The sequence below is a fragment of the Nannizzia gypsea genome, genomic scaffold (genome assembly GCF_000150975.2).
Source record: "Nannizzia gypsea CBS 118893 supercont1.2 genomic scaffold, whole genome shotgun sequence".
NCBI lineage: Eukaryota > Fungi > Ascomycota > Eurotiomycetes > Onygenales > Arthrodermataceae > Nannizzia > Nannizzia gypsea.
Window position 1 is genome coordinate 1,419,673 of NW_003345200.1, and position 15,494 is coordinate 1,435,166.

At 55.2% G+C, this 15,494-nt stretch overlaps 5 protein-coding genes across 5 annotated transcripts; 1 reads left to right on the forward strand and 4 right to left on the reverse strand.

Moving 5' to 3' along the window:
• Window positions 1–81: 81 nt before the first annotated feature.
• MGYG_02546 (elongation factor 3) lies at window positions 82–3,345 on the reverse strand (the record flags this gene model as incomplete). Its single annotated transcript, XM_003174969.1, has 2 exons — window positions 82–3,094; window positions 3,155–3,345. 2 exons carry the CDS (start codon window positions 3,343–3,345, stop codon window positions 82–84), a joined length of 3,204 nt encoding a protein of 1,067 aa, XP_003175017.1.
• Window positions 3,346–4,288: 943 nt separating this feature from the next.
• On the forward strand, window positions 4,289–4,840 carry MGYG_02547 (hypothetical protein; the record flags this gene model as incomplete). The annotated part of the gene is made up of 1 exon (XM_003174970.1): window positions 4,289–4,840. The coding sequence occupies one exon, from the start codon at window positions 4,289–4,291 to the stop codon at window positions 4,838–4,840; it is 552 nt and encodes a 183-aa protein (XP_003175018.1).
• Window positions 4,841–5,448: 608 nt separating this feature from the next.
• On the reverse strand, window positions 5,449–10,802 carry MGYG_02548 (protein kinase subdomain-containing protein; the record flags this gene model as incomplete). Its single annotated transcript, XM_003174971.1, has 5 exons — window positions 5,449–6,212; window positions 6,274–6,687; window positions 6,780–8,570; window positions 8,629–10,622; window positions 10,705–10,802. 5 exons carry the CDS (start codon window positions 10,800–10,802, stop codon window positions 5,449–5,451), a joined length of 5,061 nt encoding a protein of 1,686 aa, XP_003175019.1.
• Window positions 10,803–11,866: 1,064 nt separating this feature from the next.
• MGYG_02549 (sorting nexin-41) lies at window positions 11,867–14,049 on the reverse strand (the record flags this gene model as incomplete). Its single annotated transcript, XM_003174972.1, has 6 exons — window positions 11,867–11,962; window positions 12,019–12,132; window positions 12,186–13,217; window positions 13,272–13,538; window positions 13,597–13,886; window positions 13,956–14,049. The coding sequence occupies 6 exons, from the start codon at window positions 14,047–14,049 to the stop codon at window positions 11,867–11,869; spliced, it is 1,893 nt and encodes a 630-aa protein (XP_003175020.1).
• Window positions 14,050–14,495: 446 nt separating this feature from the next.
• MGYG_02550 (hypothetical protein) lies at window positions 14,496–15,140 on the reverse strand (the record flags this gene model as incomplete). The annotated part of the gene is made up of 1 exon (XM_003174973.1): window positions 14,496–15,140. The coding sequence occupies one exon, from the start codon at window positions 15,138–15,140 to the stop codon at window positions 14,496–14,498; it is 645 nt and encodes a 214-aa protein (XP_003175021.1).
• Between the last annotated feature and the right edge of the window lie 354 nt (window positions 15,141–15,494).

The window sequence follows — 15,494 nt, forward strand, 5'->3', positions numbered from 1 at the left end:
CCGTGGTATTGGTGTAAGAATCGCCTCCGACCGTCTATGATTATGATGCAGGAAACAATCGAGATGATAAGGAGAAGACGTTTAGTCGTCCTCGTCGGAGAAGACCTCCTCGCCTCTCTTGCGGCGGGCCATGCGGTCCTTCTTCTTCTTGCGGAGCTCGGAAGAGGTGAGCTTCTTGGCCTTCTTGGAGGCGGCGATCTTGTTGCCCATGGCGTCGAACTTGTCTTCCTCATCGTCGCCCTTGTCGGTGAGACGGGGACCGGAGCCCTGGCCCTGAACCCAGTTGTGGCCTGAGGGAGTCATCTTTCCGTCGACGACGGCCCAGACTTCGCTGGTGAGGTTCTCGGTGAACTCCTTGGAGTGAGTGATGATGATGACACCACCCTCGAAGGACTTGAGGGCCTTGGAGAGGGCACCGAGGGAGTCACGGTCGAGGTAGTTGGTTGGCTCGTCGAGGACGATCAAGTGAGGACGCTGCCAGGAGCAGGCGGCAAGGACGACCTTGACACGCTGGCCACCGGAGAGACCGCGCATGCGGGAGTGGGAGACGAGCTCAGCGTCGAGGCCGAAGAAGCTGCAGTGAGTCTCGATCTCCTTGCGGACCAAGGGGCGGAACTGACCGGAGGCGAGGGCCTCCTTCTGGTCGACTTCGGCGACCATCTTGGCGTGGGAGGCGAGGATCTCGGTACGGGGGATCCAGGCGTTGTCGGCAGTCATCATGGGAGTCCACTTCTCGTTCTTCATGCCGACGTTCTCACCGAGGGTGAAGGAACACTCGTACTCGTAGGAGTTCTTGAACTTACGGCGGGAGTGGATGCCGATGACACGACGCTGGGAGCCGTCGATGCGGTAGATCTTGTCCATGGCCTTCTCGTCCTCGTCGGTGACGATTTTGTTGGCACGGTCCATGGTCTCACGGTCCTCACCGGTGGCGAAACGCCACTGGATGTACTCGGAGGGAGTCTTGTCGAGGTGGTTATCGATGTGGGCGAAGGCGTGCTGTTTGATGTAGGCAATACGGATGTTCTCGTGCTGGTAGACATCACCGGAAGTGGGGATGAGTTCACCGGTCAGGACGTTAACCAGGGTAGACTTTCCGGCACCGTTGGGACCGATGACGGCAATACGGGAGCCGAGCGAGCACTGGAAGGTGATGTCGCTGATCTGGGGCTTGGAAGTGCCGGGGTACTGGAAGGACATCTTGTTGACACGGACGATGGCCTTGGCCTTGGTCTTGACACCCTCGAGGAAACCGGGCTCGGGGAACTTGAACTCCATCTCGGAGGCACCGAGCTCGAAGTAGGAGCGAGCAGAGGGGACACGCTTGACGAGGGCAGTGAGGTCACCACGGTAGCGGCGGAGCTTGAAGCGGTCATAGAGGATGACGTGCTGGATGACGTTGTTGAGGAACTTGGAGTCGTGGGAGACGATGATGGAGGTGCAGGGGGAGTTGGTGAGGTACTGCTCGAGCCAGGCGACGTTCTTGACGTCGAGATGGTTGGTGGGCTCGTCGAGCAAGAGGATATCAGGCTTCTCGAAGACGGCACGGGCAAGGGCGAGCTTCATCTTCCAACCACCAGAGAGGGAGGTGATGGGAGACTCGAGCTGCTCACGGACGAAGCCGAACTCGACGAGCTGCTCCATGATGGAGGAGACATCGGTGGTGATGCCGACGTCACGGAGCTTCTTCTCGGTCCAGCCGATGACGGTCTGCTCGGTATCGGCGGCGTCGAGGTCGTGCTCGACGAAGACGGTCTTGACCTCGTCCTTCTTGGGGAAGCCCTCGACCTGCTCGTTGTTGATGGCGCGCATGAGGGTGGACTTGCCGGAACCGTTGGGTCCGAGCAGACCGTAGCGCTGGCCGCGCTTAAGACGGAGATGGGTCTGGTTAAGGAGGATCTTGGCACCGTAGGCCAAGTTGAAGGTGCAGTTGCAGAGATCCTCACCCTCTTCCTCATCGGGCTCAACTTCGGTCTCGGCAGCGGCAGCAGGGGAGGCACGCTTGCGGAGAGCATCGGCCATGGGGCGGGCCTCAGCCTCACCGACGATGGCGGTCAGGTAAGCAAGGATGTTCTCAGTCCAGTCGGCAACGTCAACGACCTTCTCGTCGATGAGCTGGCCGGCGATGGCAGCAATGTATTCGATGGTGGCAGCAGCAGGCTCGATCTGGGCCTTGTGCTTGGCCTCGAGCAAGTCACGGAGGATGGCGGAGACGGTCTCGATGTCACCGGCCTTGGAGACCTCGGGGATCTTGCCATCGACAACGGCACCGACACGGATCAGGGTGTCGAGACCCTGCTTGGTCTTCTCACGGGCCTCGGGGTCAGCAAGGGTATCGTAGTTCTTGTTGAGGGCGGGCATGAGCTTGGGCAAGAAAGCAGCGACGATCTGGGGATCCTCGACAAGCTTGCACATGTTGTCGACGATGACAGCGGATTTACGCTTGATGGCGGTCTCACGCTCGGCCAGACCACGGTCGAGCAGGGGGACCATGATGGCCAGGGTAGGCTCGTGGACGTCAGTGACGAAGGTGGTGGCACCGAGCAAGTGAACGGTCTCGGGGACGTTCTCCGGCTTGGCGATACACTTGATGAGCTCAGGGATGAAGCGCTCGATATCCTTGTTGGAGATGAGGGCGCAGACCTTCTCCATGGTGGCGTAGGCGGCCTTCTTGACCTCTGGCTTGGTGTCCCACATGGACTCTGAGACGACAGGAATGAGGTCGGGCACACGGGTGGCGAGCTGAGTGGGAGCAGCCTCGACAAGGGCCTCGATACAGGCGAGGCCGGTCATCTTCTCAGCCCACTTCTGGGCGGTGAGGATGGACTTGACGATGGCGGGGAGGGCAGCCTTGACGGCGTTGGCGTTGATGGACTTGACGATGGCGAGAGCAGCCTGCTGGGCCAGCTCCTTGACCGAGTTCATCTTGTCGCTGACGGCAGCCAGGGTAGGACCGAGCAGGGCGAGGATGTAGGGCTCCATGGCGGGCGAGACGGAGGAGTGCTGTGCGATGGCGAGGATGGCGTCCAGCGCCTTTTCACGAGCAGAGACATCCTTCTTGCTGGCGAGCTGCTTCTTCAAGCTCTCGACGGCTCTACACTCCTCATTAGCAGGTGTCTTTTGAATAGTTATATCGTGAGTATCATAGACCTACCTGGCTGGGACTACGTGCTCTTCGGTTGGCCCGTTGAGCAGGGAGGCGATGTTGTTGGCGGCGGCCTTGGACTCGTCGGCGGACTTGGAGACGGAGAGGCTCTTGAGCAGCTCGTCGAGGACAGCGACTGACTTGGCCGCCTCCTTGGCCGACTGAGCGGGAGTCGAGTCCGCAACGGCGACTGCAGGCATCGTGGAGGTGATGGTTGCTGGTGAAGGGGGAGTCGAGGAAGACGTGGTGGACGGTGACCAGGTCACGGCAGCTCGAGACAGCTGCAACGAAGCCAAGTATCCCTCTCGCAGGTAGAAGTAGAGGTAGAGGTAGAAGTGATAAGAGTAGAGATGGTGATAGAGAGAAGAGAGAGATGTAAAGAGAGAGTTGGATGTGAAGATGGAGGAAGAAGACGAAGTCGAGGAGTCGCTTTTTATTTCGGCGGCGGAAGAAAAGAAAAAAATTTTCACTGAGGTCATGCTTATGTCAGCAGTTGAAATTTTCACGAGGCGGAAAAGAAGCAAAAGTTTTACAGCCGAAAGGGGGAAGGTGGGCGATACTGGACTTGTGATTGGCTGGCGGGAGGCTGACTCATGTAATGTTACAGCAAGTGACAAGACGGTACAAGAAGTGACAAAGAGTGACCCCGCGGGCAGAACGGCTCACCGCCCGCCGCAAGCAGAAGGAGGGGCTCGCTTGTTTAAGGGAGTGACTCAGCAGTGACTAAGCAAAGGTTTTTACCCCAGATGCCAAGAAGAGACGCTGGCAGACTAGGCCGCAAGAGGCAGGCCATCTCGTGCCGCTTTTTACCTACCAAAAAGCCGAGGAAGACAAGAAGTCGACAAGAAGTACAGGAAAGTAGACAGAAGTAGCTGGAAGTAGACAAAAGTAGAGAAAAGTCGAGGGAGAAAAGGAGAAGAGGAAGATCAGGAGCAAAAAGGCAAAAGTTAGTCAAGGCGAGTGGCGGTGAGGAAGTTAGAGCAGGAAGTAAGAAAGGAGAGTGAAGGTAGTGAGTGAGTAGAGAAGTAGAAGGGAAGAAGGGAAGAAGTGGTAGAAGTGGTGGTGGTGGTAGAGAGAGAGAGAGGGAGAGAGAGAGAGAGAGAGAGAGGCTGCCTTCTACTGCTACTTCTGTTTACTTCTTCTATGGCGCGTCCTGCTTCTTCTGTCTACTCGCGGCCTTCTCCTTTTGCTGTTGATGCTGCTACTTCTACTTCTACTGGTAATAATGATAATGATGGTACTTTGGCTGCTGCTCCGAGTGACTCGACAGTGACCTCGATAGGAGGCCTTCTCAGGACAGCAGAAGACGACACAGACAGGACACTCGTACACAAGATAGACATAGACAGGATAAAGAAGAGGAAGAAGCCAGAGAAGAGGACAGACGTGCTTAACGCGGTGATACTCTTCCTGGCGCTGGTGCTGGCCGTCCTGCTGGTCCTAAGCTGCGTCATCTCCCTCGGAGGCTTCAACAGGGCATCTCTTGCTTCTCCTGCTTCCACCGGTGTAACGCCTTCGTCGGGCATCAAGATCTCGCCTGGCATGCCGGACGAGCCAACGGTCACTGCATCCACAGCCACGTCGACAGGGACAGCTACAGCTACAGGTACCTCGACAGGAGGAAAAGAAGACCTGTCTGCCCTGGTGCCCTTTCTCACTTTTGCCGGAGGGAAGACCACCGCTACCACTAGCTAACCCAGCTTGTGTTTGTTTATTTGTTTACCCCATGGGGTTGTGGACGGACTACGATATGGGGATATGGGGGATATGGGGAAATGGGACATGGAGATGGAGATGGATGGGGACGAGGCTGGGCTGGGCTGAGCTGGCTGGACGAAGGAACAGAAAATTTCTTCTTCTTCCTCTTGGGTTTTTGCCCCTTACATGCTCCGGTTGGGTTCGTGACTGGTCGAGTTGGAGAAAAGTTGGGAAAAAGCAAGCAGAGAGAAAAGTTTCGGAGTGAAAAGTCTGATGCGTAGGACAAGGGCCAGAGACAAGGCCAGAGACTAGGTCATCGACTAGCACAGGACAGGGCTGAGCCGGACCGGATGTGATACCAAGATAAGGATAAGGATGGTCAGGGGGTGGCACCGAGGCTGATACTCGGCAGTAAGCGAGTCGATGAGGTCAGTGAGTCGGTAGTAGGAGGCAAGAAAAGAGAAAATGAGAGAGATCGATAGAGTAAAAGACAAGAAAAGAGAGATCTAGCATTAACGCCTATGTATGATGCTGTAGACTTTTTAAGTTCGTTTCTTTTTTACTCGTACGTCCTCTTCCTCTTACGGAGTGCTTGCCGCTCTACTTTATTCGTCATCGATTCGCACCTCTACCACCGCAGGACAGTCGTCATAGTCGTTCCCCAGGCCGGCGTTGCTGCCGCTCCGGTCATGGTGGCCGAGGTGGTCGTCGTCCAGGATGCTGGAGAAGACCATGCCCGTCTCGTCGGCCCCCTCGCCCATGTCCAGCTCAAACGACCGGTCGAACTCGCTCAGGTCGGCCTCCCCCCTCTCCGCCTGCGTGCTGGCCACGTCGTCCCCGTCGTCCGCATAGCTCGAGCCGGGCGGAGGGAAGACGCGTGAGATCTCGTCCTCTTCTCCTCCGTCCTCGTCCCCCACGCCGTGGTTCGCCAGTCGGTCGTACGACCAGCTCGGCTGCTGGGCGTACATGGCGCTGCCGGCCTGGAAGCGTGCGCTGAACCCTTCGTCCTCCTCGTCCTCGTCCCCGTCTAGCTGCTCATTTAGCTGCTCATCTGTTGGCAAACCACCATCTCCCGACTGGCGAGTTGCTGCGGCTCCGTGTAAAGCGCTCGACGACCCATTGCGGGAGAGCCCACCGAGACGCTTGCCTTCCCCCGACACGCCGGTACTTACTCCTCGAGACTCGCTTCCTCCTGCTCGTGACTCGCTGTCGCTGCCGGAGTCTTCGCTGCCCCGGTCGTGCGCTTGCTCCGTCAGCTTCGCCAGGAACGAGCCGCCGAGGGGGACGTTCGAGCGCCGGCGGTAAAACAGCAAGTAAGCGGCGCTTGTCACGACGCTGCTCGGGTCGCGCTTCATGGTCACGTGGGAGTCTACCAACGTTAACACCACAGTAGAAGATAGAGATAGTAGAAGAAAGAGAAAGAGACTCACCGTTGAATTCGTACCACAGGCCATCGACAAAGTTCCGGGCGTAGGCAGTGTAGTGGCCGCCGCCCAGCCCTCCGTAGTGGTTGTCGACCGCTATCAGATCGTACATCATGCTCTCCCCTTCCTCCACCATCTGCACCCGCCCGCTCATGTCCAGCTCGAGCGGGAACTCGACCACCGCATCGATCTTGTCCCGGAAGATCCGGTTCGCGCTGAACCGCTTCAGATGCATCACCAGAATGTCCGGTGCCTTCCACAGCTCAAACTTCTTGCTCGCCCGCCGATGCTCCTTGCACCGCGGGCAGTACCACGCATCGTTCTCAGACAGTATCTCCTCCCGCCCAAACTCGTCCAGGCACTCGTCCAGCGTGATGCCGCGCTTCTTCTTGCGCGACCGAAGCTGTCGTTTGCTCGTCACTTCCGGGTCGACCACGTCAGACACGTTCTTCCATGTAGGTCGTCCGCGCAGCCGTCTCCCTCTTCCTCCCCGTACAGCTCGTCTTCGTCACCAAACACCCCGTCGTACGTCTCCTCGTTCCAGTCCAGCACGATCACGTCGCCTGGCTTCACGTACGGCAGCCGGCGCACGACCGGTGGTGGTTGCTTCTTGCCCTTCTGCTTGCGTGCCTTGCCTGACCGCAGCAGGCTCGTAGCATCGGCCATACGGTCAGAGTCCGTCTCAGAGCCGCTGTCGTCCTTGGTCTCGGCGGAGCTGGAGTTGTTCGACATCTCGTCGTCTGCTGCTGCCGCTGCTGCCGCTGCTCGTGTCCGTATCAGGTTGACCGGTTGCGCGGGTCCGCTCAGCTCGTCCTTGCTGCTCACCACGCTGTCGTTGTCTGACCGTCGTCCAAACACCGACTTGCCACCGCTGCTGCTTCGTCCGTTGGGCACACGGGACTCCATCAGGGGGTACTCGCGGGCCTCGTTGATGGTCGAGAATCCCGTGGGCTCGCTGTCGTTCGTTGCAATGTACCGCACGGTAAAGAGATTGCGCAGCATCGGCGGAATAAAGCTTCCCCGCCGTAGCACTGGTGGCAGCTCATCCGCCTCCGCCGTCTCTTTTTTATCACCCTTGTGGTTGGTGTTGTTGGTTTTGCTGTTGGTACCCGCTGCAGCCTCGTCCTGATCGTCGGCATCTCGCATCGACACATCCACCAGCCCGTCTTCTCCTTCGACGGAACTGGCCTTGATCGTCTGCTCGTATGCCTGCGTGTCATCCTCATTCATCACAACCGTGTCTGAATCCTCAGCAACGGCCTGGTTCCCTCTCGTCACGCCCAGCCCGTCGTCCTCTCGCAGGATGTCACGCGTCGTCAGGTTGGCCACTCGTGCCAGGATTCGCCGCAGCACCGCATCGTAGTCATACGCTTCCTCACGTGTAATCACAACGTACATCGGCACTCCAAAGAATGCACGCTGGCTCGGGCCAAACCCACGCCGCATCCGGCTGCGGTTGTAGATTGGTACCAGCATCCGGTCCGCTTTGGGCGAGTTGAATCCAACAGCAGGCTCCTCGGACGAGAAGCGGAAGCGTCGTGGCTTGTCCGGGTTATAGCTCGTCGGCACACCATCAAGCTCGTACATCGCAATAGTGTCTGCGTCGCTGATCTGGTGGTCGGCTATGCTCTGGCTGTGGTCGAACAGTTTGTAGAACTTCGACTTGTAGATCTCGGCCATCACTAGTCGTTCCGCGTCGACATTCATCTTCTGCGCAATAAACTGCTTGACCGCCTTGATGCCCGAATTCTTGTCCATGTCCACGTCGATGTTCACTGGAGGCTTGTGCAGCGGGAAGAACATGATCTTGTGGCTCCAGCTGTTCTCAATCGGAATCTGCAGCGTCAGGTTGTTGAACGGATCGAAGATGATGCTGACCTTGTCGCAGTCCGGACACACCACAGTAGACTTGTACATTCCCGAGAACAAATCCGTAATCACGCTGTCGTTTCTGGCCTTGTAGATCTCCCAGCACCGGTCCGCAAAGCGCTGGAGAGCTGCTTTATCATGAACCATCTCGTCAGTCGAATCAGGCTTCTCGATATACGGTTTTTTTTGGATACGGTTCAAATCCTCCTGCAGCCCGTCCAGAAGGAAGAGCAAGAATTCCTGGGAGTCTTGCTGTCCATATCCAGAGAACGAGGGGCCGTATCTGCCAATGGTAACTTTGAAATTCCGTGGAGCAAACGAAGCTGAGCCCTGGACGTCAAATATCTGATGGAGCAGATTTGCATACGCCTTGGCAACGTCCCCGTTGTGAGATAACGGGTTGCTTGGGTTCAAGTCTTTTTTATATTCGCCCACTATATAACGTCAGTTCCGAGAACACGGCATGGGGGTTATTTTTAAGATAGAACCTACTCAAAAAGTAATGAGAGAGCTCCTCGACGCTGCGGACACACTGCAGTGCCGAGTTCATGTAGCATGTGTTGCCCAGGTTGCTCAGGCCAGTCACTCCTCGGGCTTTGCCATCCTTACGCCGTCGTCCTCGAGTAACGATTGAAGGAGCAGGCGATGTCCGTCCACTGCCAGAAGAGCTTTTGTTTTTCAGCCTGTTCTGGACATTGGCTTTGGTTCCCGCCCCGACGGTCAAGTTGTTGCTTGACCTGGACGTTTCGGAGAGCCACTCTCCGCCCGCTGGGCCACCAACTTGCTCCTCCAGGACGATAACGTTGTCACTTCCCAGGCCAATGACGTGGATAGACGCTTTGCCATTGTACTTTGTATTCGCGGTTTGGTCCTTGACGTCCACAAGCTCTCGCTGGGAGCCTTCGGTCAGACCGACGAACGCATCCAGGCTGAGAGAGATGGAGCTGGGAATCTTTGCGGAGACGGTAGTTCCCGGCGCTGGGGATGCACTTCGTGATGCAGCCGGAGTTACATTGGCTGAACTGCCGAGGCCCTCCAGGATTCGCCAGACCCGGGTCTTGGTCGACATGTCGATGGATGCCAGGGTCTTTGCAGTCTTGAGCCATTGCTGGAAGGGGGTATGGCGGCTGGCCAAGAACCTGACAGGGGGTTTGGACTTCTCTGCCTCTGATGCGTTTGGAGAGAGTTTGAGGATGGAGAATATGGGAGGGTTGAGCTCGTACTGGATGTGCTCCATGTCCCCCTCGGTGTTGGTGTTGTGTGCGTATCTAACAATGGCAGGAGACTGCTTTGAGAGGCCGTACCATTTCATCACCAGGTTCCAGGCTTCTTCTGGCAAGATCTCGTAGTCCTCGCCCATCTGCAGGCCCGGACGCATGGGCACAAACGGCTCGCCCGCTTCATCGTTGAAAATAGAATCTGGGTCAGTAACAAGGACAAGGTCTGAATTGTCAACCGGGCCGATTTCCCCCTCCGCAGCCAGCTTATCAGTTTTATCTGGGCGTGGATGAGTAGAACTTCTGGAGAGAACCCTCTTTAGCCAGGTTGCAGATACGATGTAGCCCTTTTGCTTGTCCGTGGGGCTTTGCTGCATCAACTGCATCACCTGGGCAACCTGTTCGTCGACAGAAGGGTTGTTATCATCGTGTGAAGCCTGGGTTTGCCCGCTGCTAGACGACGGGGTGTAGATGATCGAATCAGTTCCAGAGCTGCTCGCTTCGGAAACATTCTTGGAGCCTCCCTTGAGCGGCTCAGTTTCGGTCTCCTTTCCAACCATGTCAACGGAGGCCTCACGCTGGTGCCGGTTCAGACGCTCGTTTTGTTTCTTGCTACCTGCTGCCTTATTACTGTTGTTGCCATTATCTTCATGGGAAATAAACGAATCAGTTTGCATCACGGTATCGTGTTCGTCAGATCCCATCTCGGCAGCCGGCCTCTTAACAGCCGGTGGAACAGCGTGAGGACTGCCGTTGTCCTGAGAGCCGCCGCCGTCTGTCATAGAGACATCTTCCCTCGGGGGATCACTGGCGGCTGCGGCGGCGGCAGTGGCCGCTCGGTTGTTGGACGATGGCATGGGCCAACAGGTGGTGTCTTGCGTCGACTCGCCGTCCGTAACGGTCGGAGAGCTTGTTGCCGTGGTCGACCTCCAGTCTTCAGTAGACGACTGATCGTTTGCGCTTCCGTGTGAGGAGTCTATCTGCAGGGACCGGGCGGGCGACAGTCTCGGAGAAGAGGGCGAAGACGGCTCGGTGAAGAAGCCAGGCTGCGGCAGAGCGGACAAGGCCAACGTCGAAGAGGACTGGCCGTACCGCTTTCCTATCTTTGGCTTCCGGGGAGGGGATGTTTTGAGGAAGTACAAGCCCTTGTTGCCTCCAGCTTTGCGAAGCTCTGCGGCAACCTTGCGTCGCTTTGATGAAGGCGTGGTGAAGGTGAGCTGCCCACTAACCAGTGGCAGCTCTGGAATGGACGGTGAAGATTTTGTTTGTCTGTATCCGAGAAGGGGGTTTCACATCAGCGTGAAGACGGCGCGGAGGGCTTTTTAGCTGGCGGTGGTCACCTAGAAGTTACATAACTATATCAGCGGATGCATGCAGGGGGGGACAAAAAAGGTCATCTCCCGCAGAGATTCCGTCGAGGTGTAGATGGCAAGGGAGACAAAAGGACATCCTTACAGCCTTGAGCTCCGGGTCTAAGGGGCAGAAGTCTCTGCTGAGGGTGCGTATCCTCCCTGCTTCCCGCTGCTGAAGCCTCTGCTGGTGGTGGCGAAGAGCCTGTCGCAAGTGCTTGTATGTACCTGTGCAGGCGGCTGGCTTAACTATCCGTGGACGCTGGGTGCGCGGAAGCGAAGGAAAGGCCGGAAAGGAGAAAAGACAGGCTGGACGGGGACAAGGCGACGGGCTCGAACGCAGCGCTCTCTCGCTCTCTCGCGTCCTTCAGGCTGTGGCTTGGTTTCCCTTCGTCTCGTCTTCTTGTTCGATGTTTTCTGGTGCTTTTTCGGCCTCGAGGTTCGTGAAGTCTCGGTGTTGCTCGTTTTTTCGCGCCCGGTCACGTGGGTGGATTTGGATGAAGCGACGAAGATGAAGCAGATGAAGAAAAGAAGAAGAAAAGCAGAAGAGGAAAAGAAGAAGTAGAAGAAGAGAAGAAGAGTGTACGGAGTGGCTAGAGACGAGAAAAGGAGGCGATGTGCTGAGCAGTAAAGTAGCTACTGGATCAGTCATGATGGTATCTTCGTCAACACGCATCAAGTATTGATTGATATTACTTATTGAAGCGGCATGGTTATTATAAGCTTCATTCAGATAGGCATGGCTGTATCAAGAAGCGTGAATAATGGGAATAATCCTCAATAGACGGGCGGGACATGGACCATTGGTGTGCTGAGTACCGCCTCTATTCATCTATAAGCCAGGGATATGAATATCTGCACCCATGTTATGGTCTGGCATGCATGTTGCCGTATATCTCCAGATCGTGCATAAAGATACTGTCTTCGTGATTGGGATGGCCTGCAGTGTTAAGTGTCGTCCCTGGAGCTGGCTAAGAGACATAAGGCCAACCCCCTATTCTATTGGTAGGAAGCTGTCAGGAGGTTCGGTCACACAGGAGGAACAGTTATAGACACAAAGCTTTGACAGTATTAAGTATACATTAACCAATGTTCGATGTGCTATCCTCTCCGTACGCTAAAGGCGAAGAATAACATGTTCGGCTTGCTCATGTAGAAACCCAGCTACCGAACAGCGATTTTGTCGACTTCATCTCGAGCCTCTGTCCATGTCTCGAGACTCTTGCGCGCCCAGTCAAGATGGCATCGTGCATACGCAACCTATAGAATATTAGCATCAGAGTCAGGTGGGGTGAAAGGCGAACATCCAGGCATACCATGTAGCTGCGGAGGTCGTCTTCCTTCTCCTTTTGAAAGCGTTTGAGATCCCGCAGAACACCGCTGCTGGCGTCCTTGACGTCTTGCTCGGATACCTTAAGGGCTTGCTCAAGCTGGGGAAGTGTTAGAGAGAGGTTAATATTTTTGTTTGATGGGCTCAACGTACCTGCGTTAGGCTCTCCTTTGTCTTGCCGATTTGGTCCCGACGTGTCCGCTCGGGATCAACGTCTGCAAAGCCATGGATGGCATGGCTGATACGCCCGAATATCTTGTTGGTGACAAAGTTGCCGCTTGATGACTTGCGGTGGCCGCTGGGCGTTGAGTCTACGGGACGATGGGGGAGACCCTGCGAGGCAGATGGCCGGTGTACGGGCTCGCCATGGGTTGGAGGGAAATCAGAATCAATAGAGGCCGTGTCCTCTGCGTTTGCTGGCGGAGACTCTGGCGCTGGCTCGGGGTTGCTGCCAGACGAGGTCTCTGACAGAGAGCGTCCTGGTCGTGTCTTAGGAGACGTGCCTGTGCTGCCCTTGTTTAGGTATTCCTCGATACGCTGTGCTTCTATCTCACTTCGCTCAAGGGAATCTAATAGGGCGCTCTTCTTATTCAGCTCGTCTCTGGTTATCTCCTGCTGGATCCGTTTCAGGATCCGGTAACGGAGGACACCTCTAACAACTCCAGCAAACTGGGCACTTTCTCGCATAGGCTCTGAGAAAGTAGCTCCCAGGGAGGACGAGAGCTCTTCTGTCTCGATATACGAGTTATCCGCCGCCTGACCGACTCTCTCGATAGCTGCAGCAACCGTTGGAGACTGCTCGGAAAGCGCAAAGCCGTTATACCTTGCGCCAAGTTCCATGAGATCCGACGAGAGGGAAGTCAGATGTGTAAGTGTCCGTCTGTTCACTTTCTCGACGCTTCCCTGGAGAAGAAGCTCTAGCTCCCTGGTAGAAGCTTCAAAGTTTACAAAGTATGGATCCAATTCATGTTCACTGAGAGTCTTAGAAGTTGGCGGAAACCTGTTCATATATGACGGAGCCCCAGCCGAGGAGGAAACCTCCGAAGCCGTGGGCTTCAATTTTGCAGAAGACGAGGGGACAGGCAGCCAGTTATGAGCTGGTGTCGGGTTAGCTGGGTCTAGTGGAGGAGCCTTGAGGTTGTTCTTAGGAACAGATGCAGCTGGATGCGAGTTCAGTACCTCGCCCTAGGTAAGTCGTCAGTATACCGTGCGAAAACCATTTATCTGCTAGATACGTACCCAGCTAGCATTGGGGTCCAGAAACCTCCACCAGACACCATCTTCACGGATTTCACTCATTCTCCGGCACCGATTCAGAAACACTGCCAACATCCGTTTCCGCAGTTCAATGATTGCTGTATCTTCCTTAGCCTTAGTAGGTTTGGCCGCATATTCTGCCATGGTGTGCTTCTCGGGGATAGGAGGGATTATCAGCGTAGGGTGAAGGTTGACTAGCGTTGCGCGGAGTGAGCTGAACTCGGAATACCGACGCCTAACCTCGAGGTCCTAAACCGGCTATTAGCAGGGAATGTATCGGAAGCAACAATAAAGGACAGCTGCGCACCCCGGTCCTGATGGTGTATACTATAAAACTGCCGCCAGTCTCACTATTCTTTCCGGCATGAGTGATAAGAATAGGTAATTCTGGATTCTCGTATAGAATTTGCTCTATTCTACTATCGTATATTCCCTTCTTGCGTTGGTATGGCTGCTGCCCGTGCTGCTGGCCGCCGTACTCGTTCTGGTCTTCATCATCGTCTAGATCGGGCGTGTCTGTCCGTGTTACAAAGTCTGGCGGGTCTCGAGTGGACGACCTTGATGAGGCCGGGGATACCGGGCGTTCTTCATATGCGGCTATAGTAAGAACAAAATATCGTCAGTCTGTTATCTCTAGTAGAATCTCAAGGTAAGGGTCAGACTTACGGGGAGCCATTGCGGCAGGGTGAAAGGACCCTGCAAGAGGATCTTCGTTGCGGTCCAGCGCTCCATATGGATTATTATCTTCGTCGTTCCACATCTTAAGGGGCCTTCTCTGGTTGCTATATCGCCTGTTTATCGAAGTCTGTCGGGTTGGAAGATGGTGATGCAGGCAGCTGCGATAAGTAGTTCGCCGAGATGATACCACGAGCCCGTCGCAAGCGTAATATCCAATGCAGCTCCTCTTTTGAATGTCAGTAAGATGTTTGGATATATAACCTGATGGCCGTGAGAGTATGTATGCCGGCAAGTTTTGCGTATAGCTCGTCGTTAAGGAAGACTTTTGGTATCGACAGGTCGAAGTTGACGCTCTTGGCGCGCGGTTCCCCACGACAAGCCATGACATCACCAGCAACACCCGGAGCACATAGACGCGATAGGCGAGGGAAAAGAAACTGATACAGACGGCGTCACAGTGGACAAGAGTTACAATGTCTAGCAGTCTACTTGAGTCTATGGATAAGATACATCTTGTCTTGAATCGTGTCATGGACTTCTTTCTGGTGTTTCTGGAGTCTCCTTTGCCTTGGTAGCGGTATCAACGTCGCCCCTGAGAGCTTCTCCTGCAGTAGACGAATACCCCGAAGCTGCTCTACGACGAGCCTCGCGTCTTCTCTCCCTTCTTCTCTGTAGCCGGAGGTTTGCTGTATCGTGCAGCGGGTTTGCTGCCATACCCTCCCACTGATCCATGTCGTTCACCTTGTCGGGCGTGTCCTGGTTCTCTGCGGGTTGCTCCGTGGTGAGCTTTTTGGGCGTTTCTACAGCTCCCTTCATCAGGAATTTATCCGTGTCTGCCTCTTCTCCTGTCTCCTCGAGTTTGACTCTCTTTGTTCTTTTTTTCTTTCGTGGCGGAGACGCGCTGTCTGGTACTGGGCGCTTTTTCGAACGGCGGCCTCGTCGTCTACCCTTTGATTTTAACCCCCGTCTCTCCTTTCGTTTCCTTCCCCGACGACGTTGCCAGAGAAATATACCTATACCGAAAAAGAAGAGAAACAGTAGGAGAGAGGCTGCAAGGACACCTCCTTGCTGTGATGGCGTCCATGAGTTCCAGTCTGTAGGTGAAGCCCGCGGTGCTATAGATGGAAACGGTGTTGGCTCTTTTGGTTGTTGCCTTAGAAGAATAGCTGGCATATTTTGTTGACTTTGTTCTGGCAGTCTTCTCGCTGCTAGAATCAACTTGATATTAGCGCCCTTAAGCAGCCTAATGTGGAGTATGAGACAGGCCCCTCACAGAGAAGTAGTGGACAGCAGAGTGATGCATAGAAGGCATAGAAGGCGAGCGTGGATGTAATAAGAGACGGTGCTATGAAGGGTATAAGAAGTGAATGCTACTTGACTGTGCGTAATAACTCTCAGGTGGACAAACAACTTGTTTTGTTAGGTGTAGACAATCGAGATGCTTGCGGAGTAAAACTCTTCAAAGAAATTTCATCAAGTCAAGTCTGCCAATGTTTGTTGTTTGGACAGAAACGGGTGTCTTCCCTC